Below are 23,974 nucleotides of genomic sequence, written 5' to 3'. Positions count from 1 at the left end.
AGAAAACCCTCTAAGAATAGTTACTGAGATCAGTATTTTGGTGGTATATAGTCATGGGATGGAATGACCTCTTGTTTGCACCAGCTGCCTAGGCTATTCATTATGTAGTTTTGTCCTCCAGGTCTGAAAACCCTGTCCAAATATAAGAACAGCTGTTACAGCAGGACGTTGCCAAATATATCATACAAATTCATCAGTTAGCAGGCTAACTAGCTTTTAGCAGAGCCAACTGCGTTGTTTTGTTCAATGCAAACCCAGTCCATTGTTAGCTTGTTAGCATGCTAGCTGAGACAAAACCTCCACAATGCCTCTTTAAATCATACGTCAAGTGTGTTTAAGTTGCCTTTACCACTGTTATTGTTCCTCAGTCACTGAAGGTAAGCTATTTAAGGCCTATCAGTACGTACCACACTGCCTATTTAAAACTGTTCACACCTCCTATCTCAGCTCTCACCAAAGCATAAATGTTATAGCTGATTTCCTCTGGAGCATAAGTACAGGGCTGTAATCATATTAGAGATTAAAGTGGATTAGATATTGGTGGGGTCAGCTACTGTCTGGATGTGCTTTGGCACCCCTCACTACCAGTGTCTGGCTCTCATCAGAGAGCTGTGATCCCTGAGGCAGAGAGAGGCTGCTTGTGATTGGATTTGGCATGTGAATCAAATGCCCAGCATTTGTGATTGGTGGCTATTCTGGAACGCTCTGGAGTTGAGTCTAAGGATGAGACAATAGGCTCCACATTTGAGGCTGTCTTTTTTTTTTAAGCCAATGTGTGGTTCATGAGTGTGGACGAGGACTGTTTCTCAGATGGAGGTCTTGTTAGGGTGGGGTTTACCAGTGACTTCAAGATTTAGTTGCAGTTCCTAGGTCACAGTTTGTTGATATTAGAGTTCCTCTGTATGTGTCTTTCTACTGATTTCTATTCAGACATTTTAAAAACAAAAAGGAATAACTTTCTATAGATACACTAGTCGAAGGAAACCTATTTGGTCATTAATTGCATGCTCAGGACATGAGAATGAGCTGTGAGTAGCATGATTTTAATCCTGCATACAAATATGTATCTTCTTATGGAGTTCCATGTCTGCTTTATTACATTTTTGAGCTCCTCCACTATAGGCACAGAATCCTGTCTCTGGTATGTGGAATGTGACACAGCTCGCTCTCTCTCTCTCTCTCTCTCTCTCTCTCTCTCTCTTTCTCTCTCTTTGCCTTAGGCCACATAAAGGCCTGTAGTGTTCTCCAAATTTCTAGTAACACATCCACATCCATAATCAGGGAGGCTGTCTCTAAATAGAGTAGGAACGCCTCATGCTAAAATGTATTTCATTTTCTCCCTTCCAGATCTTCCCTCGTGGCCATGAAGGTACTCATCTGCCAAGACCTCAGCGTCCTGGAGCTGCCTTTGGACGAGTGAACTAACCCTTCTGACCATCTACATTAATTTGCCTTTGCTTGCTTCTACCACACACACACACACACACTCACACACACACGCCCATCCACCTCCACCACCATCAGGAGACAATGGACAGCCATCCGAAACTGTCTGGGGAGACCCTCATTGTTCACCACATCCCTCTGGTGCACTGCCAGGTGTCCGGAGGCCGGCAGTGCTGCGGCTCACTGAAGAGGGGGAACCCCTTCAGCCCCCCCGAGAACCTGGGCCTGAGCCGCACCACGTCCTTGCCGGAGCGCGACGTCCTGCAGCACGAGCCACTGGTCTACAGCAGCCTGATCCAGACCTCCGGCAGCAGCCTGAGCTCCAGTGACACGGGGCCAGGGGAGGGAGGGAAGGACTGGAGGCAGGAAGGAGGAGGGGGACAAGGAGGTGAAGGAAGAGCAGGAGGAGGAGGAGAGGGTAGTGGTGGGAGTATGACCAGTGATGCTTCTTTCACGTCAAGCAACTCTGAGGACCCGCCTACCATCCGGTACGAGGGCTCTGGCTTCAAGCACAGGGACAGGGGCAACCACTTGCGCCACAACCCCTTCCTCCTGAACAGGGAGGAGGAAGAGGAGGAGGAGGATGACGATGGGGACAACCTGAACGGCTACCTAGAGGATTCGTCCTTCCACCTGCATGGTAGCACCAATGATGCACTTAACAATGAGACAGGGGTGTCTTCCTTCCACCTTCATGAGGTTGACTACCACCCTGAGCCTTTCCTGTTGCACGGCAACCAGGGCAAGCCTTGGTACTCCTCTGGAGGCCCCAGGAGGCTGACCCAGAGCAGTGATGGGTGCCAGGGAGGGAGCATCGAGCTCACCTCTGGCCTGGACAGTCTGGGTCTCCGCAGATTGGGCAGCCAGCGTCGCCACGGCAGCAGCGGCTCTACCCTGTCCATGGACTGCGGGGAGCACGAGTGGGGAGAGGATGATGAAGACGAGGAGGAGGAGGACGAAGATCAGCCCATGAGGAGCGGGCGCGGGAGCCAGGGCGGCAGCTCCAGTGGGTGCAGCTCAGCCCAGCGGTGCTCCTGCTGCAGTCTCTGCCAGCCCTACCCGGAGCCCTTCACCGAGGCCTTCCCTGACTGTCCGCTGGGCTACGGCAGCGACTCCTCCTGCAACAGCTCAGACGGTGTGCTGGTGAACTTCAGCACCATCTACAACAAGATGAACAACGTGGTGCCCGCCACCAAAGCCCACCCGAACCTCAACAGCTCCACAGAGCAGTCCTGCACCTCCTCGGTGCCGGAGCCGCCGGGTGGAATTTGTGTCCGGGCAGAGTGCACCCGTGGCAGTGGGGCCTTCTACCTGGATCTCCACACCTCACCCACAGATCCCCCTGAAGCAGCCCATGTGGGGAGCGCCCCTGCCCCCCTAGACCCGGCCAAGTCCACCTCATCCTGTAGCTGCCTCACCCTGTCCCAGCAGCAGGACACCATGGAGCTGGATGCCAACTGCAACTCCTACAACCACCTCCACCACCATGGCGGCGAGGATGCTCAGTCTGCGGAGGCCTTTGCTGGTGATGGCACCACCCAGCACCAGAGCGAAGCCAGGCTGGTGGTGGCGGCCACTCAGAACTACTACAAGTTGGTTAACTGTGACCTTTCCTCACAGTCGTCTCCCAGCCCTGCCGGCTCCTCTATCACGAGCTGCTCGGATGAGCACAGCAAAGGCAGCCCTACCCAGCCCTCTGAGTATTACCTCTTCAGGCGGCATGAGGAGGAGGATGGAGAGGAGGATGGAGAGGAGGAGGGAGAGGATGAGTTCAGTCTGTCCCAGGTAAGTGGGGATGTGGGAAACTAGTGAACTATGACCTTAAAGATCATAGTCCATGGTAGCTCTCTTAATCTCACATGTTCGTTTAGATGATAACTTTCATTTAAGGAAGACAACAGACAAATGCTTGAAATTTAGTTTACCAATTCATTGTGTTAGTATTGTACAGCACTTCAAAAGTATGGCAAACGGAATCGCATGAAAGATTGCACAACGCATGAAGAGCCTTTTGGGTCTTTAAATCTTTTAAAGCTTTTTTCATCTTTAAATACCTCTAATGATATTCTCTCTCTTTGTATTCCCACCAGGGGGAGTCTGAGGAGAAGAAGCAGCAGAAGCTGGGTACATCAGCCTCCGACCAAAACATCATCGAGGGGCAGGTGCACGTAAACATCTCGCCCCCCCTCGGTCACCTGGCAGGTGGGGCCCAGGGACGCCCACGCTCCCGAAGCTACGACCGCAACCTAGACAAGTCGCCGACGTCTCGCCTGGGCTCCCTGGAGCGCATGCTCAGCTGCCCCGTGCGTCTGAGCGAAGGCGCCGCGCTCAGCCCTGCCCCTCCGCCCCGTGTCACCTCGTTTGCCGAGATCGCACGCAACAAGAGGAGGACCGTACCTTGCCTGAGGACGGGGACAGAGGCCTCCACAGCGCACTCCACCCACTCCCAGTCTTCGGGTGAATTCTCACCCATTCTGGGTCAAAGCCACAGCCTGCCGCCCCTCACCCACTGCTGCAGCCAGGGCACTTCCCCACCTGGCCATCGGGGCGGCACACTGAGGGAGTCCCCTGGAGCAGCAGGGCGAGAGCCTCGCACCAAAGCTGAAGGTACAGGAATCTAGTGGAAATATTTTAGGCAAAACTTTGAAGTCCTTCAAAGTATTGTGGTGTCCATGCGGATGTCCTAATTAATCAGTCTTGAAACAGTCTGCTTTATTAAAGTTCACAGCCACTAGGGAGTGCCGAGGGAGTATAGGCAAATACAATTCAATTGGGGAGGATATAAGGTCATATGCTTGCATTCAAATTACATTTGAACATATAGGAGTATTATATTTTTAGTTTACCTCAGTATTTCAGTGTTTGCAAAATCGGTAGAGGAGATTGCTTTGGCACAAACAATCTCTTTGGAGAAAACATGCTCCCCTTGTTGGACTGGCACTGGCTCCTTGTTTGTGATGCAACGCTGCCCCTTCTGGTAGGGATGCAGTACTGCATCCAGTCCGGTCTGACATTTGAAGGCCCATGCGTGAGACAAACAGCTTGCGCAATGGCAGTGATGTCACAGCTCCGTTGCACACATGCGACACCCTGACTAAAGAGCAAAAACAGAGAGAGAGAGAGCAGACGAGGGACTGGAGAAACACTCTATTTTCCCCCGTTACAGCACATTTCAAGCGACAGCCGACACCAGCCATTACTGACGCAGTGTCCTCAGGTGCCGGCTGCACTTTTGCTGGTGATTAATATGCTCTGGTTCTTCGCTTTGTATCTGTTCCTCGTGCTGTCTGCCTGGCTCTCTCTCTCTCTCTCTCTCTGTTGACGATCCTGCTGCTCAGCTGGCTCCCTTTGCACTGTAGATTGCATTTGAAGGACGATATGCAGAGTCATTGTGCTCTTGTTTGTCCTTGAGGCTTGGATTAAACAGGAAATACCCTGTTCCTTTGAGCTGAATGCATATTTGATGCTGGTGTAAATTATTTACCGGTGTTACAGTGAGTACTGGAGTGTTTACTATCGTGTTTGAGGGTATGCTTTAGAGAACTGGTATGTAATGGCTGCACTGAGGGTGTGCTAGGGAAGTGATGTAAAAGGGCTAACAGTTCCTTTCCTGTCTTTTATTCCCGCTCTTTTCCCTCCAGGAGGTTTGTCCTCCTCCACAGACGGCTCCCCTGTGGTGATGCGCTACAGCAAGGATCAGAGGCCGACCACGCTGCCCATCCAGCCCTTCACCTTCCAGCACCAGTTCCAGAAGTCCCAGAAGCCCCTGCTGCCGCTGATCAGCGGGTACGTCAGCCACATGCATGCGCGTGGCGCCGCTGCTCCCCCGGAGGGCGGTGAGGACGAGCCGCGCGAAGAGCGCAAGCACCCCCGGTACCAGCCCCTGGCCGAGGCGCCCACCTCTGTCAGGCCCTCCCCGCTTGGAAGCTACTCGCCTGTGCGGCTGCAGGGAGCCCCCAGCGTCAGCAGCTGCTCCACCTGCAGCCCCAGCCCCGAGCCTGGTGGTGCTGCTGTTGGCCGGAGCAGGCCCCCACGCAGCCTCTCCTGCCCCATCTCTGCCAGCCTGCTGCCTACCACCCTCAGCCACAGTCCCCCCGGCGGTGCTGCAGACACCCATGCCAAACTTACACCCTTACCAACTACCCCTCCCCCACCACCCGTGGCGAAGAAGAGCCCAGTGCCCGCAGGCTCTCTGCACGACCGGCCGGGTGTCTGCCTCCATCGCACCAACCTGCCTCCCCTGCCGGCTCTGCCCTCTCTGCCCAACTCTGGCATTGGCACGCTGGAGTCCCTGGAGAGGAATCAGCATGAGGGCGTCAAGAATATCATGCCAGGATTTGGAGCTGCCCGCCCAGCCAATGGTAGGTGCCATGTTTCTGCCTGCAAGTGTGTCTGAATGTGGTTCTGGAAGGAGCGTTAGACAGCTTTTTCTGAGATTTGTTCACGCACTAATTTCTGCTTTAGTAAACAGCAAACAACCTGAACACGTGATTTTTTTACTCCTCGAATGGGTCAAATTCCTCACTTTTCCTCACTCAGTCACAGAGGGGATATAGCTGTTTACTGTTGGCTTGATTTAGAATTTCCCACATCATTGCTGTGATTTGGCTTAAAACCAAATAAAATGAATAACTACTCAGTGTTTAACAACAACTTTCTAACCTGCTCCAAATCTGATTTTTTTTATTTTCTGTTCTCATTTCGCTTTTACTTTGCATAGGTATTTTTTCTGTTGACTGTAGATGTTCAGCAGTATGTTCACAGCGTGATTTCTGCCTCCTGTAATATCAATCCTTCTGTTTCTGTTCTTTTGACCTAATGAATTTAGACTAATACCTGTAGACCTTTTTCTGTGATGCTTTCTTTGAGCTTCTTTCCTCCTCTTAACTAATGGAACTAACTATATTTTCCTCTCTGTTTCACATCATTCTGTCTCTCCTCCCTCCTGTCATCTATCACCATTTGTATCCCCCTCTGCCCATTCATTCTCTCTCTTCATTTCTCACTGTCCTCTCCTCCATTGATGCCTTTCTTCCCATCCATCCCTGCATTCCTTCGACACTCCACCCACCCCTCCACAGCGCACCACCTCTCCCCCCAGGCGCTGAAGTGGAGGGAGTATCGCCGTCAGAATCCCCTGGGGTTGGAGAGGGGGCCGTCCGGCACACCCGCCCCCCTGGCCGGCAGCCTAGACACCAGGAGGGGGTGCGGCGGCGGCGGTCGCCTGACCCGCCGAAATGTCTTTGATTTCCCCCCAGCCGCTCACACCCTGAGCCGACTAAATGGTGCTTCGCCATGTCTCGAGTCTGGGGAGGGGGGAGTTGGGGAAAGACTGGAGAAAGAGTTTGTGTGTGTGTATTTGTGTGTATTTGTGTAACTGTAGGTATTTGTGTGTGTGTGTTTGCAGCTCACTCGATGAGGCACTTCCAGCAGTGCTACAGCGACTTCCTCCCTGATTACTTCTCTCAGACGGAACGCCCTCCTGAAGAGTTCTGTCTGTCTCCAGACGCGTCTTCTGACGAGTCTTCCATCTCTATAGACCTTCTGCAAAAGAGAGGTGTGTTTGTCTGTGTCTGTGTCTGTGTCTGTGTCTGTGTGTGTGTGTGTGTGTGTGTGTGTGTGTGTGTGTGTGTGTGTGTGTGTGTGTGTGTGTGTGTGTGTGTGTGTGTGTGTGTGTGTGTGTGTGTGTACCCCAAGACATTTGTATCGTTACTTATCAGCAATCACACCCAATCATGGATCTGACACTGATGTGTCTAGAGCTCCTTTTTTTTTTTTTTTTTTTGAGTAAAATTGTTGTTGCCATTGGCTTGCGGAGATTAGCATCAGAGATAATGCCTCTGCTTTAATCTGCAGCGCTATTTTCAGCTCTCAAAACTGGAATGCAAATAAGAAAGCCCTCCTTCAATGCTGAAATGACAAGTAAACAAGAAAGACAAAAATGTTATCAGATTTATTCACTGACCCCTTTGGGCCTGGAGAATAAAAAGCCCAACAACAAATATTACCAAGATATTCCAGGAGGCAAAATTAAATTAAATTACAAAATTAAATTACACTAGATGGAGCATGGCATACCTTTATGTATGAACACAAAAAACACAAACAGACACACACATCATTCGCTTGAGGTTTGAATTGCTGGTTAGAGTGTTGAGTGTTCCAGTGCTTGGATGCCCCCAGGATTCCTCTTGTCCCACCCACCATGACCCAATTTCACTGTGAAGTGTGTGATTGCCAGGCTTAATGAGAAATCGTTCCAGAAATATGCTGCGGCATAGCTGCTCCATAAAAGAAGCAACTGCATTCTCCACAAACAGCAAATAAAAAATAAAAATGTCCCACCTTACTGAATGCTAGTGGCAGTGTCATTCATTTATGGCAACCCGAATAAGCTTAGGAACTGCCCATGTGTTATTTAATTTCAATGTCTCAGACTGTTCTCGTTTTGAAATTACTCATTTTTAGGTCTGGTGAAGGCTGTTAACACTGCAGTAGATCTTATTGTGGCACATTTCGGAACAAGCCGGGACCCAGGAGTGAAGGTAATTATTGACTGGATTGTGTTTCTGTAAAAAATACTATAGATATGTTACACGGTACTGGAGATTTGGTTTCATTCAACTATGCGCTTTTGCCCCTGATTTCATCATCTGTCAGATATCTGAGCGTTTTGGGCCATTGAACACCCCATAAGACAATTATGAAGTTTAGAATCCATTCTTTGCGTCCCTAATCCTCTCTTCTACCTTGACAGGCCAAACTGGGGAACAGCTCCGTCAGCCCTAACGTTGGACACCTGATCCTGAAGTACCTGTGTCCAGCCATCCGAGAGATTCTCCAGGACGGACTGAGATCCTACATGCTGGACCTGATCATCGGGCAGTGCCGGAACCAGCCGTGGAGTGTGGTGGAGGCCTCAACCCAGCTGGGTGAGTGACAGTCATTACAATTAACATGCAAAAACCTATATGATGGTTCTCAAGTAGACACACTGGTGTTCTATAGTGTTTGCTTTATATTCATTAAGGCGATTGTTTTATATTGATTAATACTCAAAGCACTCCCCAAATACACCCAGTCCCGTAGATGCGTGTTGTGCTTCTTTGTCTGTTTAATAGCACTACCGCTGGTAAAGTGTGTTTGTTGGCCAGGGGGTCTGATACATATTGTGTGTGTGTGTTGATGCGAATCAGGACCCTCCACGCGACTGCTGCACATCCTCTTCACCAAAGTCAGCCAGTACTCGGAGCTCACCAGTCACAGCATGAGGCTCAATGCATTCATCTTTGGCCTTCTGAAGTAAGCCATCGTCTCTCCGTCTCCGACAGCCAGTCTGTCTGTCTGTCTGTCTGTCTGTCTGTCTGTCTGTCTGTCTTCCTCAGGTCTCCTTTTCTCTCACAAATTCACACACGTGCACACACAGACATACACACACACAATATAAAGATTTCATGGTTTTGAGAGATTCTTAGCTTATGAACTACAAACATGTTTAGCACAGCAGTGGATTAAATCATCTCTGCTGCACTCTGAAATGATGATATCGCAGAGAGGCTTCTCTCAACCGCAAGACACAGGAGCCGCTCATTAGCTTTAGTACTGCTAGAGTGGTAGAAGGACAGGCCAGACCAAACCTCATTATGCAGTATTATGCAGTCTCTGGAAGGATATGAGGAGCACCCTTTAGCTGTGTGTGTGTGTGTGTGTGTGTGTGTGTGTGCGCGCATGCACGTCTGTGTGTGTGACAAGCATGAGAATTTATCCTGCACCAAATGTTTAAAAATAACTTTCTATCAACATTCAATATTACATAACCAGCTGTGGTGTAGTAAAGATGGTTAGTGTACGGTCAGTGCAGGGGATGATGTGTCATGCAATAGTATTTCCTTACTGACTGTCAAATGATTGTTAGCCAAGACTAACCCTCAACAACACTCAATCTATATTGTTTTATATTTTTCAAATATATCAAGCTAAATATTCCCAATGCATGAGAAATGTCTGAAGGCCCTGATTTAGACTCCAAGACGCAGTCTCTCTCTCTCTCTCTCTCTCTCTCTCTCTCTCTCTTTCTCTTTCTCTTTCTCTTTCTCTCTCTCTTTCTCCCTTTTAACTTCCTGTCATACTCTTGCCAACACAGCAGAAAAAGATTAGTCTTTGATCAGAAGTTTTATTGCTTAAAGTGCTGAATGTGGAATCTCCTTATTCTCTGTGATGGGGGTACTCTGTTCTTGAGGAACTTTTTCTTTTGATGCTCCCTGTCATAACTGTACTTTATATTAACAGTATAGCTTTGTTTACAGGCATTGTGTTGTTTTGGTATCAGTTTTAAGGTTTTTTTTATTTAGGTGCAATGTGTAGGCTTTAGTGGCATCTAGTGGTGAGGTTGCAGATTGCAACCAACTAAATACCTCTCCCTCACCCCTTTCTTTCCAAGCGTGTAGGAGACCAGTACCAGTAGCTATTTCCAACATGATGTCATTGTCTGCGACCACATCGTGTAGCCATAATATGTCAAATGATGGGGTTACTTTAGACACATATTTAGAAATTGTATTAAGTTATTATTTAGTCTGTAAAAGTATAGCCCATGATTTCCACTGTAAATTGCGAAGTTTGGCTATGTTAGTTGGCTGACAAGAGCTCCAAAGCTTTTTTGTTTAATGTTACACTTTGATTGGCAATCATTGTCAGCAGCTGTGGGCTGATGTTGGTGATGTCACCAGGCCTTTTGGGTCAAAATAACAAAGCACATTAATGTAAAATTACAATCCTGCTAGCAATGACATATTTTTAAACATTTTTATGTCGTCGCCTGTCCCAGTTTCGTTTTGCTTCATGTTTTCGCCTATTTGACAATGAGGATTCATGTTTTTTCTTGTGCTAAAGTATGATCCTCCATTTGTCTTAACAACACAAAATTGTTACCAGCGCCAGCAACCACTGGCTCTTTTTTCTTCATCTTTATCTTCTAACCAGCGCCACCAAATTCAATTAGCCACTTTTAAACACAAAAGGCCCTCTTTAGAGCCAGCGTTGTCTATTCTGGGCTTCTGTAGAAACATGGCGGCCCCTGTGGAAGACAACCCACTCGTATGTAGATATGAAGGGCTCATTCTAAGCTAATGAAACACAATGATTCATAGTTACAGGTGATTATACACTAATGAAAACATAATTATGAACACTGTATTCCATCTCTACTAACAGATCCTCCTAAATGCCTACAAACTGCACCTTTTAAAAAAATAGATCAGTTCACTATTTGGTGGCAATTCTCACATAATTCATGATTGTTTACTATGGACAATTTAGAATTTGGTAAAAATGATGTATTGGATCATGCTTTTGACTTTTTATGTTCAAATAAAATAACCTGTGCCTTTCTGTGAATTTCAGCTTGAGATCTCTGGAATTCTGGTTAGATCATATCTATACTCACGAAGGTATGCACACTCAACAGAAACCGATCTATGTTTCGAAATGTATTCCTACAGGAGAACCGTGTGTATGTGTATATGTGTGAGTGTGTCATATGTTAATGTAAATGCATGTGTCAGTGGGTGTATGGGTATGCATGGTTTGGTCAGTGTAAGATTATGTTGTTCAAGTGAACTAGTTATATTTGTATGTTGTTGTTAATAACCAAACCCAATAAACATGATTTATAAAAAAATAAATATATTCCTACCATTTTTTGATATCCTCTCCATCTATTTTCTACTCTCTAATGTTTGTCTTTGTTCTGACTCAGATGTTGTGGCAGCCCACTACCACCCGTGGGGTTTCCTGCCCCTTTCGCAGGGCATGTGTCAGTCCCTGTTCGAGGAGCTCCTGCTCCTCCTGCAGCCGCTGTCCCTGCTGCCCTTTGACCTGGACCTCCTGTTCGAGCCGCACCTCCTGCAGAAGGGCCAGGAGCACCTCCGCCGCAAGGAGCAGCTGTGCTCCTCCGGCCAGGGCCTCGACCAGTCGGCTCGCTCCACCTTCCAGCTGATGCAAGGAAGAGGTGTGACAGGGCCAGAGCCAATCAGCGAGGAGGAGGCAGGGACGGAGGCGGGGCATCCCAGGGAGGGGCTGCGACCGAGAACGAGGGGCGGTGCACCAAAGAGATGCTCATCGGAACCCCGGCGCCTGGGAGCGGCAAGCCAGGAGCCAGCAGCGGCTAAACCGGCGGCTAATGACGACATGGATCTTTGGAGATGCAGAGAAGCAAGCCGGAGAGGGGGGGCAAGACACGGGGAGCGGGTGAAGGGAGTCGGGGGAGAGTGGCCAGGGGCAGACCCCTCCTCGCAGGCGGCAGCGGTGGCACTGGTTGGCGCGACCGACGGGTCCAGACAGAAAAGCAGGCAGGCGGGCTGGTGGTATCAGCTCATGCAGAGCTCACAGGTCTACATCGACAACTCCACGGAGGGCTCCAAGTTTGTCAAGTGGGAGAAGAGGAAGAAGTCCAGCGGGGACGGCCGCAGACAGAGCCACCCGCCGCCCCGAGAGGGGGTAGTGGAGGGGGCTGAGGCCAATCAGGGGCCGGAGGAAGGGCGTAGAAAGGGCAACAGGAGTAGCAGCAGCAGCAGCAACAGCAACAGCAGTGGCAGCAGCAGCCAGTCCACGTGTACTTCCACCGCCTCCAGCAGAGCGACCAAAGCCAAGTCTACATGGATGGGCACTCCGCCCGAGTCGGTGTTATTCGAGTTGAAGAAGAGTCAGCAGGAGGAGCCGGAGGTGCCGCAGGCCCCGGCCGCCCCCCCAGCGGGAGCAGCAGAGGAGAGCCCAGCCCAGGGGATGCGCTGGGGGAGGCTGTTTGGAGCCGGGGCCACCACGAGGACAGAGAGGGCAGAGCAGAGAGCCACCAGGTGTCCAAAGAACAGGTTTGTAAGCTGAGCAAGAGAAATGAAGAGGAAGGAGAGACCTTCTCCTGTATCCAGTGATTATTAGTTCGATTTTTGCCGCCTGTTAGTCATTATATTTTTGATGATTTGCCAATATTTCCATCACTAAGGTGTAGTAATCTTCTCTGTTTATTCACCCAGACTGCCATCTGGTTGGCTCAGTTTGGTGGCCCAGACGGTTGGTACAGCGAGACAAGCAGACGCTCCGGCAGACCGGCCCTCTGCGTCTCACGGTGAAAAACGCTCTGCAACGCAGCAAGCACAAGCACAAGCACCATCTGTGGAACAGAAAGCTTCATGGTAATGGAAAAATACAATCCACTCAGAGAGTTTCTCCTACATGTATCTGTTACGCCTTTTCAGCGTCTTTATCGCTCAGATCAGATAAAGGCCACTCCATCTCAGGCTTTCATTTTCTCTTCTTCTCTTTCTTTCTTTCTTTCCTTCTTCCTTTCTTCTTCCTTCAATTCTTTCTTTTTATCTAACTTCATTCTGCCTTGCATTCTTCTCCTCCTTAATTCTCCCTCTCTCTGTCTCTCCCGTCAGTGAGGTGCGGGCTCTCTGCCATCATGTGGCGTCTGAGCCCGGTCACCTGAGCTTCTGCAAGGGTGATGTGATGCAGGTCCTGAGCCGGGCCGACTCCGACTGGCTAGTGTGCTCCCTGGGGGAGACCCGGGGCCTGGTGCCCATCATCTACGTCACCCTGAGGGACGAGAGCCAGAGCCAGGGGCCACAGCTGACTCACTGAGGCTCTATGGCTATGGCTGTGGGCTGATGTGGATGAGGACCATGGAGAGGAAAGGATGGGGCATCCATACACACACACACACACACGCAGACACGGACACAGACACACTGGAGTGCTACAGAGGGGAAGAAAAGTGTGCGCTCACTATGGTCGAAGCACCATTGCTGTTATGGGAAAATACACGCATGTACACACACAGGCATACACACAAACTCAAACACACACACACACACACACGCATGCACATACACAAACACAAACACCAACCCATGAACACACACAGTATTGAATTATGTATAACATACACTTACTGACCAGAGAGGAAGCATTGGTCTGTGGTTCATCTGTGGATGTGCGATGCGAGGCCAAGCACATTTCACAAAGGACATTTACATTGGTGTCATGCTTTGTCATGCCATGCTGCGTGTAAAAAAAAAAAAAAACGTCCCTTGCTTTGCCACTTCCCTGGTGTGCCACCGTCTGAAATCTGACAACAGTCAACTCATCATTAACCAGGACTTACTGCAGTAAGAAGTGCAGAACATTGAGGGTGCATAGCGACGCATCCGTCGTGAGGTGTAAAATAGAGACTTTTGATTGAGTGTATAGATTGACTGTGGAACCCTGTTTGGGGTGAAAGAAAGCCTTCAAGTTATTATGGACTGTATATTTGATTGAACTCAACTCTAAAAATGTAGATGCATAACATTTTGTGACTGTCAAAGTGTCTGTGCATTGATGTCTCTCAGAGGATTTAGCCACATCACTGGGTCTCCCTCCATGCATGCCAGAGCCATGAAGGGATTAACAGCCAAGCTGGGATAAAAACTACCGTTGATGGGCAATGTTGACATTATTTCAGTTGAGCTATTTGAAAGTGCTAGGCTAGTTCTGGTGAGTACATCGGTTATGAGTCAGGCCGTGAGAAAAAACACACACATACATGGACATTATGTCATTTTCATCATACAAAAACAAGGTAGCAAACAGACCACACCTCCTCTGCCTTAAGACGACCGGACTCCCCTACCTTATTCATTTGTGGTCCCCATGGCAACATTTCTTTTCGGCAGACTGGAGAAGAGCCCTCATTGGACAGATGGATACAAGCCCCTCCTCATACTCCCACTGCCACCTCATCTAAGGGTGACTGTCGTGTGGAGCGTTGTATCCGTGGATACGGTGTAGATTTTTTTTAATGCATGTGATCCGACGCCAACATTGTTTCCCTGATGCTTGTACCCGTCTTGCACCCCTCAGACTCACGGCACCACAACATGGAGAGAGTAGAGATGGAAGACATTCGGTCATTAATGACGGAACTGCTAAAACAGAGAAGCTTTGCTAGCGTAGAAAGCAGTATTTGTTTATTGTTATTGGATATGACGGTTTTGTTGTTTTACTATTTATTTGACCTGGCGAGATGTTCGTGAAACGCTCTGTGTGAGGAAGCTGCACTTGACCACACCTCTCGATGTCGACGGAAGCCAGCAGCTCTGGTGATGGTCAGAGTGTCTGGACCTTGCCAATGTCAAGCACATTTTATTTTATTACAACCAGTCACATTCGCCATTTCATCCAAAAGGATGTTGTTTCTTTATTTTCATTGCAGTGGTAGAAGAAATAGTCCATGTATAGTCCATAGTATGAGTATCATGCTTGTGACAGTGGGTCTGTACCAATGACTGGACTTTTTACAGTCATAGTTCTGTACAGTATATGGATCCAGTTGGTGGCTAAAGTGGCTAAATGGTGGCTAAATGAACATTGAGAGATTATGAGAGATTTATTTTTTGTAGTTCTGTTTGTTTGTTACCCTGCTTTTATGTTGCCACCGCACCCTGAGAATGAACAGAGAGAGAAACAGAGATTATGAGTGGACAAGTGCCAGTAGGGAAGATGTATGCCACATTTAAGTGGTGCTTCATTGAGCATTTATGATCCATTTTTAAATATGTACATTGACTTGATTGCATTGAGTGGCCTTAGATATGGAATGTGTCTCTATTTCTGATGAAACAGGAAGAATGGTTTGTCACAACTTAGTGATTCATGGGGTGGAGTTCAGTCGTTCTGCAGACAAGAAGCTCGACCAGATGCTAAGCTAATATAAGTATATATACTAATATATGTGACGAAGTTAAACCACATTGAGTTAACAGTTATTTAATTTAATTGTTTTTGTCGTTGTACAGTTATATTATTTTTATATATTTTTAGTACGAACATAATTTAATTTGCTGTTGTTGTAAATGTGTTATGTTTTTTTCTTCATGCGTTTAAAAAGTGAGAGCACCTCTATGGACATTGCTAATGTTACTAATAATTTATAACAAAACACTAATGACATCACCCAATGTGTGTATCATGTGATTGTCTTCAAATCCGAAGGGGTTGGAGTCTGATAGATGGTTTGGCTGAATGGAGATTTTCTTTGGTGTCTCTCTCTCACTGGCTGACGTGTCGGCCGAAGCCTCGCTAGAGCTGTATCCCTTTGTCTTCCAGGCACGCTTCACTGTTCATCCACATCCTTTAGGCCGACGTGTCACACAGATAATGTTGCTAAACGTGGTAGCAGTCGTAGTGGAGAGGCAGAAGAATGAACGAGCGAGAGAGAGAGAGGAAATGTGTGGGGGAGAAAAACAGAGGAAGAATACGACTGGGTGACGAAAGTGAATTTTCAGAGGAAGAGAAAAAAGAAAGAGAGGATGTGATTGAAAGGCTCTTTGGTATCTTTTGGAGGCCTGTGACAATACAGATTGACAAAATTCATGAAACCACTGAAGCTTTTGAGATCTGGTCTAAAGAAAAGCGCGTTAGTGCCTTTTTGTTTCAACACAAGTGTCCTCCTGCGAGGACAAAGAATATTGCATGTGGATTGGCCACTTCACTTTAGAGTGAAGAATATGTTTTTAGGCGGAAAGCTGGTAGTCCATAGGAAAGGTTAGAAGAATGAGAATTTCCTCCCTCTCTCCTGTTTTGTTTTTTGCCTAATTAGTTTCTATCGCTCCAGCTTGTACATACCTGTACCTCAAGTGGCACCTCTGTTCTTTCCCTGACCATGCTGTATGACGTCTGATGGAATTACCAACATAATATGGATATTAATAACAAAGTGCTCATGTGGACACAGTTACAGTGTGTGTCTTGTCTTTTTTTCATCAAGCAGCTCAGCTATACGATCATCATTAAGGATTTGTGTCAGATCCAGTGTTTACTGTGCATGATGTAAACCCCTGCTGGAGAAAAAATTTCCAATCCAATGGAATCAGAATGTTTCTTCCTCTAGATGGGGCTGTTGTTAAACTTAATCTGAAGCTTCGCCCCTTGTGAGAATGACTGTTCTGTTAAAGAAGAGGTAATTTATAGTAGTTACTCAGAAGGTAAATCTTCAAGCTCTATTAAACCGATATCAACCATTACCTAGCCAAATACTGTTTTCCATTCTGTCTATAAGTGAAAGGGGCGAAGGCCTATCCTATCTTACATAAAGATTGCAAGTCCAATTTCTCTCAATCAGATTGTCCCATACTGGAGGACTTCAAACCAAACAAAAAAAATTCTATCTTAGGCGTTTTACAGGGCAGTTTATAAATGTTAGCAGGCTTGGGGCTTTTGTAAGAGGCTCTTGGGATTATATTATTTTATGGTTATGGTTGATCTTATTACAAGGTTACCGGGTCCAGAGCCATGAAGCGTTTTAAATGTTGATAGTGCTTGACGTAAGTTGTAAAGCTTTCAAGTGATTAGCTGTCAAAAAAAAGTCCAATCTAAGGGTACTTTCCCTGGGCCCCATATAAAGCTTTCTCAGTCTTGCTGCACTAAGCGAGGCCTTGAAGACAGCGCTCCAGGTCTCCCAGTCTTCCCACCTACGCTGAGTGACTGGGCCTCCCAACCCTGTCTCCTCAGGACCCAAACCAGCCCCTTGTGCTCCATTAACCTCAAGTACAGGCCACGACGGGCATGTTCGAGAGTGCAGTTAAAGAGAATAGCTCGAAGCTATTTCACAATTTGGCCTCTGCAAAATAGGTTACCATTTAATGATGGTGTCAAGCTATTATTTAGTGCAATTTACTGACATTGTTGTTGCAAGACTTGTAGGTGCCAGTGATTTTGATAGTGAAACCAAGTAAGGAACATGAACATGTGACTTCCTCCTTCAGGTGTAGAGCAAAGGGGATTTTTGTTTGGAAATGTTCTTATCTCCAGTATTTATATCTTCATTTACAGTACAAACATGGCAGGTACATTTCCCTGTTCCTCCGTCTTGCTTTTGTTTTGTGTGTTCCAGCATTTGTGTCTTGCCAGTGTGTGTGTGTGTGTGTGTGTGTGTGTGTGTGTGTGTGTGTGTGTGTGTGTGTGTCTGTCTGTGTCTGTGTGTGTGTATTTCTCTTCCTTCTTTACTCACAGTAAATATAGCATGTAGGGGTGGAACAGAACTCTGTGTGTGTGTGTGTGTGTGTGTGTGTGTGTGTGTGTGTGTGTGTGTGTGTGTGTGTGTGTGTGTGAAGATCTGATCAGACCAGCTCTTATGTCCTATGTTCCAACAAGACCCTGGGGCCTTTGGATTTACTGTCAGGAACTCTCATGCATGCCAGGGCCATCCTATCAGTCTGTAAATCTTCTTCATTGCCAGAAACATGCCAGTGTTGGGAAACAAACTGACAAGTGGAAGTGAAAGGCTCACACTCTTGACAAAGTCTGTGAGTGTGTGATTGTGTGTGTTTCTTCTGTGTATGCAATTATGGGATTATGTGTACGTCTGGTGTGTGCCAATATCTGTGTCTGAGTATGCACACCTTTGCGTGGTTCGCAGAACAAAGCAAACTAAGTGAAGGTGATACCTGAAGGTGTTATCTATACAGACAGCTAAATGCTTATGCTATGATGTTGGGTGGCCTAGAAATGCAGGTGTCACTTGGTGATGTGTTCAAAGCCAGTTAAGCAGTGCCTTGTGCATTCCACTCACCTAGCGTGAGGATAGGGGCCATTAGCAAAGGCTGTGAAAGTTATTCAACATGGCTGCCAATGACACATCATATAGTTCAACATGGGCCTTCATTAGAAATTAAGCCAGGCCATTTTATTCACATAAAGGAAAGAACCCAGAAGTTGTAAGTGGAATGCACTACTCTATTATGAACTATCAGATGCACACACACACACACACACACACACACACTCTCTCCTCTCTCTTTCTCTTTCTCTCTCTCTTTCTCTCTGTATCTGTATTGTGGTTTGTCCCCAAGAGCTTACCGAAGATAAAGAAACACACAGCAGCATTTTAGCATTTGATTGATTGTTTTTATTTTTCACCGAGCTTAGTAAAGGACAAAAAAGTTAAATCATTAGCTATAACCTGTCTTTTGATTGTGTCACTCGAAGTGCCTGAGAACTCTCTATCCATGTCATCAAGAGGCTCAAAATACATCTTTAATCTCTAGAGACCATCTTTATTCTATCATTCCTGAAACACTTTTTTTTAAAAAGTTAAATGAAAAAATATATATATTTTCTTCAGTTCCTCAGTTCGGCTAGTCCTCCTAGCTGCCACAAATAGTGCGAAAGGAGGTGGAGATGGGGGTGGAGTCGATGTTCTCCTAGTTCCTCCACTGTTCATCCTGTGGGGGGGGGGGGGGAAACAGCTTAAACACACAAGTGCAAAGGTAAACATGACTTTATAATGTCTGTAATCCTATATGATAACAGACAGTCAATGTGAATTACATGGATTGAGCCATGCAGACATCTCAGTTTCAACAAAATAAACGTTCACGAGCCTTGTGTGTCAACATTTTAAATGCCATCCTGAAAAAACAGACATTGCTATGGAGTTTGTGATCATCTGTCTGGCACTTTAATTGTGGACCCATTCCACATATGACTGTCGTGTCATTTACCATGTTTCTCTTCCTCAGCTTGGCATCCAACTGGTCCTTCCTCTTTTTCACCCACTGGGCATTAGAACTAGCGCAAAGCTGACGTCCTTTCTCAGTGGTGAAGCTGTGACCAAACATTACAAGAAGTTACACCTTTATGAGCCTAAACTAAACACGTGTACGTGTACATGTGTGTGTTTGTGTGCGTGCGTGCGTGCGTGCGTGCATACATGCGTGTGTGAGTTTCGTTTCCACATGTCTGCCAACAGAATTTGTTTAAAGATCCTAAAACACACACTCACACAACGGCATCAATCCTGCAGCCCTGGTGTTTGTCCTGGACCCGGTAACTGACCAGAATCTTTAAAGGGATCCTTTTGTCACTGGCCTTCAGACAGCAGTCCAGAGCTTGGTCCTGTCCCTGCACTGCAGAGAGAACATCAAAGACAAGTTAAACTACAGTGGGACCATTACAGACGAGTTCAACTACAGAGCAGAGGGAGCACACACACTCACACACACGCACACACACACATACACGCCCACACACAAGTGTTTAAACCCTCATCTACTTAATTTATCTGCGGGCAAATGCCCCTTGGGTGTGCCAGAGCTGTATAATCGGTGTAAAAGAATATAAACGACTTCAAATTTATGATGCGTGAGAGAGTGAGAGGAGGGAGAGAGAGAGATTATCAAACAAAAAAGTTGTCTACTGTGTAATAGTAGCGTCTGTCAAAACCAGTTTGGAAATACCCACATACATTGGGGTCAAGGGTCATTTCTATGAATCTCCATCTCTGTTTCTATGAATTAGCACCCTCATAGTCCTTCTAAGTCAACATACTGATTTACACAAATAAAGCTTGTGTATGAAGTCTCTCTTTTGCTTTAGACTTCAGCTAAATGGAAGCACTAACTTGGAGGTAATAGTTACCACACTTAGATGAATATCAAATGTGGAAAGAGACTCATCGACACCAATGCCCGTTTGCCTCATCATTGAGAAAAAATGACAATCACTGCAGAATCCTATCTAATTGTCCAGCATCACACATCCTTTCAAATAGTCTTCCATGCAATGTCGGTTGCACATCGTCTGAAGCGTATCTCCATGACAGCGTGCTGTGCTTTCTCTCACCAGCATAGCAGAGGGAGAGGAGAAAGATGGTCCAGACGAGGACCCTGACGTTTCCACTAGCAGCCATCGCTCACTTGGGGAGAAGAAGCGTGTTGTTTTCAGGTGGAGGTGCCTCTGGTCCAGCTCTGCTCTTTCTTCCAGTGGGTATCAGTGTATGGCTTCAGCGCTGGTCCATACAACTGGTGTCCTGTCTGTCCATTCTGCATGGGTTATAATGCTCTCTTAAGTTTCACTATCAGTCACAGTCCCTCCCCTCTCAGCCTCTGGCTGCTTGCTCTCTGGAGGTCGGTCTTCTCACATTGGCACTGTAGAGGTTGCAGGGGATGGGGAGTCAAATGTGTTAAAGCAGTATGACCCCCCCCGGTGATGAATAAGACCAGAGTTATGGTTGTGGGAACCCGGCCGGAACCCGGTTTTCTGGCCCCTTGTGTGCTGGGGGTTTGTGTGTGAGCTGTTCAATTCCTTTATGGTCATCCCTCATCTAGTGCTGCAGCGCTTGGAGCTATCTACTGGCGTGACAAGTGGTATTGGGAATTTTATACAGATATGGGGAACACGGTCTGGTAATTAAATGAATACAATAGAACAACGACATTCCTAATGCGCTACATACAAAATTCCTTGATGCAAACAGCAACTGCACATTGGAGCCCATGATGAAGTTTCGTTTCCTTGATACTGGAAATACCATCATTGTTACTAGGTATTGGCCTGTAACCAAAACTTTTACCGACAACCACAATATGGTTGGTTCCTTGGTAGGGAGCGGAAAAAAACACTTTGTTCTGTTCTGCTTTTGTATTCATTGCTCAAGGTCGAGGATACTTTTTCATTGACATTCAATGACCACTTCTTCCGAAATTCATGGATACCTGTCTCAGTCAATGTTCACCACCAGCCATTTTTAGACATCAGACATTTAGATACTCAGTTCAAAACAGTTAACTTTCAGTTCAAAACTGGACACATTTAAGATCACCATAGATGGAAAGATGGTTTATTTTGACAGACAAAAATGTAATTATACACCTCAAATATAACAGATTATTCAGATTTTTGCTGAAACTTTATTAATTTTTTTGCTTTTTAAAATTTGTTTGCAGCCTTGTTATCAACCATACAAAAGTGGTGCAGTACAGCATTTGCTTTGAAATGTGCGTGTATGAAGGAAAAATGTATGTAGTTGTCGCTGACATTTTCCCACTATAACTGCTGTATATGTAAGTCATGGGCTATCAATTAGACAAAGTGACCCAAAAATGCAACTCTAACAAACACCTTTATCTAAAGTGACTAACAATAGCATCTTGCATTGGCCAAGAATTGAACCCAGGTCAGCTACTTGCTATTAAACAACACTAACCATTGTACTAATAATTACACAGAGAACATTTGCTAAACTCAAAAGTGGTATCTACAGTATTGTGCTAGGCAAACTAACAGATCAAACACGTTTATTCTTGGTGTCATGACAACAGCTTGCCTTGAAATATTTTTGGAATATGGGGAATTTTAGGGATGGATAAGATGCGATTGAAGATGAAGATTTTTTTCTAAAGATTCAAGGCAAAGGAGAATGTTGCGGTAATGTAAATGTGAAGTTCATACAAATTTCACAACGGATCAGCATTAGGGCTGCAGGACACCTCTAATGGTATGTAGTGGTCTCGTGTAGTAGTTGACTTGTTGTTTCACTTACTGTACTGGGAAAGAAAAGTGTTTGCACACTTTTTTGTACTAAAGTATACCACAGAAAATTCAGTATGGAGCTGTCTTGAGGAATATAGCTGAATTTCATATTTATTGTATTTTATTTTATATTACAATACGTACAAGGTGTCATGCGTTTTTCTTTTCTTTTGCAATGCAAGACTAAACTGTGCAAAATTAGAGGATACAGCAACACATAATATAAGCATTTAACAATGCTTCTAGTTGTCTGTGTTTTTTTAGTTCATTGTACATTGAGTGATAAAATAGTTTAATGGGAGAGAGCATATGCTATAGTTATGGTAGCATGAGTCACTTTTGGGTGATGTATAAAGTGTTTTGGTGGTTGTAGTGGTTAACTGATCTGCTGAGGTGTGTGTCTGTAAAACCCGTGAAGATTGTAATCTGGACATAGTATTGAGACAAGTGTGAAAATGCTAGTCTGTCCCTCCGTGTACAGAACATCTATCTTTTGCATATGTTTTTACTGGGTCAATCTCTATAAGAGTTATGTTTTGCTATTTCCAAAGGGTCAGTTTAAAGGTTTGTTCACATTCTCTGTGTTTGATCTTTCATCACCAAGGTCAAGAAGTCTCAAAGTACAACAGTTCATAACAAAAGAGACCTTTATTTTAAAAAGAACACATCATATAGATTACCTTGAAATATAAGGGACATTTAACAGAGGACATTGGAAAACTAAGGAGCCTTGGAGGGGGAAAAAATCGATGACTGACATATTAAAGCATATGCAATGGGAAACAACTCATGAGAACATAAACAAAAAGTAAGAAAAAGTGCTTAAGTATAAACAGTATAAAAATCAAATAAAATCAAATGGAACTTTATTCATACGGTGAATTTCATACCAGGAGGTGACACAATGCGCTTAAGAACTACATTAGTTTCACACGATTTAGAGAATTTCTCAACAGACGTATGGACTGACATGTCATCTTCCAGGCGAAGGACACCTTAAGGCCTGGAGTCGTCCCTCTTGTCATTCTGTGCTCCTGTTCTGCACTCACTGTGAGCCTGTTAGCCATAAAAGCGGAAGAGATAAACCCATAGTGGTTATGAATGACAGGTGATAGTAAGGGCATCCTCCAGATGTGAAACAGAATTCTGAAAAGTTCATTGAATCGCGGTGCATAGACCTTTGCAAGAGTTTCTGTTTCTGCGCCTGCATGCATTAAAAGAGACAAAAGGTCTGAAACACGAAAAGCTGAGCAGTGTCAGAATTGCAGAACAATGACCTTACCTCTTGATTTTTTACTGTCCAGATAAGAGATGAGATTCCGCACCCACTTGCTCTTTTCTGGTGGAGGGGCACACACATGCTTTCCTTTCCTTGTAGTGAATCTGCAGGAATGAGATGACAAATATTTTTTCTGCTGTGCAACAAGAACACATGGCAAATGGAAAAACCATGGCAGAATGATTCAGAAATACGTCCGATTTCAATGCAAGTGATAAGTGAATAAGGTTTTAGCCATATCAGAAAACCGTGAATTGTTTTCTTTACTCGAGGATTTTTCTCAAATTGAAAAGAGAGACTTACATGGTGGCCTTGATGCTGCATCCAGCATCAGACAGTGTGTATGCTTTTGCAAGCCGGCGTGGAAGGACCTGATCAGAGGTCAACAGACAGCAATCCAAGGCTACATCGGAGCCTAGAGAGAAAGGATGACACAAAGCAGAAGGAAATCATGTTAGCTTACTGGCATGACACCGAGCTGGATTCAGATGAAGATGAAGATTTCTACATGCATAGACTAACACTGAGCCGATTTCTCGGAAAACAGCTGCCTTGCAGAGTACTGTAAATTCCAAGCATCGCTCTAAATGAAACCGCATTTTTAACCCCCAAAACCAGTTATTGCAGTCCACCAAGGTTCAACACTGTGGCCATGCAAAAAGAAATCAACCTTTAACACCTTTAACCTTTAACACATGTTAAATATTTCTAAGACAGCTTGCAAGGGTGGATTTCGTTTTTGTCTTACCTGCCGTGTAGCTCAAATACAGGGATGCAACAATGAGAACAATTGCAATGCGAGTCATCATACTGCCTGGTGCAAGGTGTGAGTCAATTGCCGCTCGATGGGATGGGAGGATGCTCACTCAGGATAGCTGGTGAAAAGAGAGAGTGATTGCATGC

At 45.9% G+C, this 23,974-nt stretch overlaps 3 protein-coding genes across 4 annotated transcripts; 1 reads left to right on the top strand and 2 right to left on the bottom strand.

Moving 5' to 3' along the window:
• The first annotated feature begins 1,222 nt into the window (after positions 1–1,222).
• rusc2 (RUN and SH3 domain containing 2) lies at positions 1,223–16,219 on the top strand. 2 transcript variants are annotated; one of them, XM_031570291.2, is made up of 12 exons: positions 1,223–3,231; positions 3,537–4,053; positions 5,088–5,807; positions 6,528–6,731; positions 6,854–7,003; positions 7,915–7,991; positions 8,204–8,378; positions 8,643–8,748; positions 10,849–10,895; positions 11,204–12,314; positions 12,477–12,635; positions 12,882–16,219. In XM_031570291.2, exons 1-12 carry the CDS (start codon positions 1,531–1,533, stop codon positions 13,081–13,083), a joined length of 5,169 nt encoding a protein of 1,722 aa, XP_031426151.1. In that variant the 5' UTR covers positions 1,223–1,530; the 3' UTR covers positions 13,084–16,219. The 2 variants fall into 2 exon arrangements, with proteins under 2 accessions (XP_031426151.1, XP_031426152.1); XM_031570292.2 differs by lacking the exon at positions 6,528–6,731 and having other exon boundaries at positions 1,225–3,231.
• A 2,146-nt stretch (positions 16,220–18,365) lies between these two features.
• On the bottom strand, positions 18,366–20,367 carry LOC105889918 (C-C motif chemokine 19-like). The gene is made up of 4 exons (XM_031569950.2): positions 20,104–20,367; positions 19,265–19,388; positions 18,984–19,086; positions 18,366–18,704 (listed from the first exon to the last, which is right to left on the bottom strand). The coding sequence occupies exons 1-4, from the start codon at positions 20,168–20,170 to the stop codon at positions 18,684–18,686; spliced, it is 315 nt and encodes a 104-aa protein (XP_031425810.1). The 5' UTR covers positions 20,171–20,367; the 3' UTR covers positions 18,366–18,683.
• Positions 20,368–22,421: 2,054 nt separating this feature from the next.
• On the bottom strand, positions 22,422–23,974 carry LOC116220995 (C-C motif chemokine 26-like). The gene is made up of 4 exons (XM_031569949.2): positions 23,820–23,974; positions 23,375–23,486; positions 23,075–23,175; positions 22,422–22,848 (listed from the first exon to the last, which is right to left on the bottom strand). Exons 1-4 carry the CDS (start codon positions 23,878–23,880, stop codon positions 22,838–22,840), a joined length of 285 nt encoding a protein of 94 aa, XP_031425809.1. The 5' UTR covers positions 23,881–23,974; the 3' UTR covers positions 22,422–22,837.

This window comes from Clupea harengus, chromosome 7, assembly GCF_900700415.2.
Source record: "Clupea harengus chromosome 7, Ch_v2.0.2, whole genome shotgun sequence".
NCBI lineage: Eukaryota > Metazoa > Chordata > Actinopteri > Clupeiformes > Clupeidae > Clupea > Clupea harengus.
This window is presented reverse-complemented; position numbering and strand designations above follow the sequence as displayed.

Bases quoted from the DNA above. Each gene is read 5' to 3' on its own strand.
- rusc2 (XM_031570291.2), top strand. From the start codon at position 1,531: ATGGACAGCCATCCGAAACTGTCTGGGGAGACCCTCATTGTTCACCAC. The intron at 3,232-3,536 runs GTAAGTGGGGAT...TATTCCCACCAG, and splicing joins ATGAGTTCAGTCTGTCCCAG to GGGGAGTCTGAGGAGAAGAA. The intron at 7,992-8,203 runs GTAATTATTGAC...CTACCTTGACAG, and splicing joins GCCGGGACCCAGGAGTGAAG to GCCAAACTGGGGAACAGCTC.
- LOC105889918 (XM_031569950.2), bottom strand. From the start codon at position 20,170: ATGGCTGCTAGTGGAAACGTCAGGGTCCTCGTCTGGACCATCTTTCTC. The intron at 19,087-19,264 runs GTGAGTGTGTGT...GTTTGGTCACAG, and splicing joins TGCAGGATTGATGCCGTTGT to CTTCACCACTGAGAAAGGAC. The intron at 18,705-18,983 runs GTAAATGACACG...CCCCCCCCACAG, and splicing joins AGCTGAGGAAGAGAAACATG to GATGAACAGTGGAGGAACTA.
- LOC116220995 (XM_031569949.2), bottom strand. From the start codon at position 23,880: ATGATGACTCGCATTGCAATTGTTCTCATTGTTGCATCCCTGTATTTG. The intron at 23,487-23,819 runs GTAAGACAAAAA...CTTTCTCTCTAG, and splicing joins GTATTTGAGCTACACGGCAG to GCTCCGATGTAGCCTTGGAT. The intron at 23,176-23,374 runs GTAAGTCTCTCT...TCATTCCTGCAG, and splicing joins TGCAGCATCAAGGCCACCAT to ATTCACTACAAGGAAAGGAA.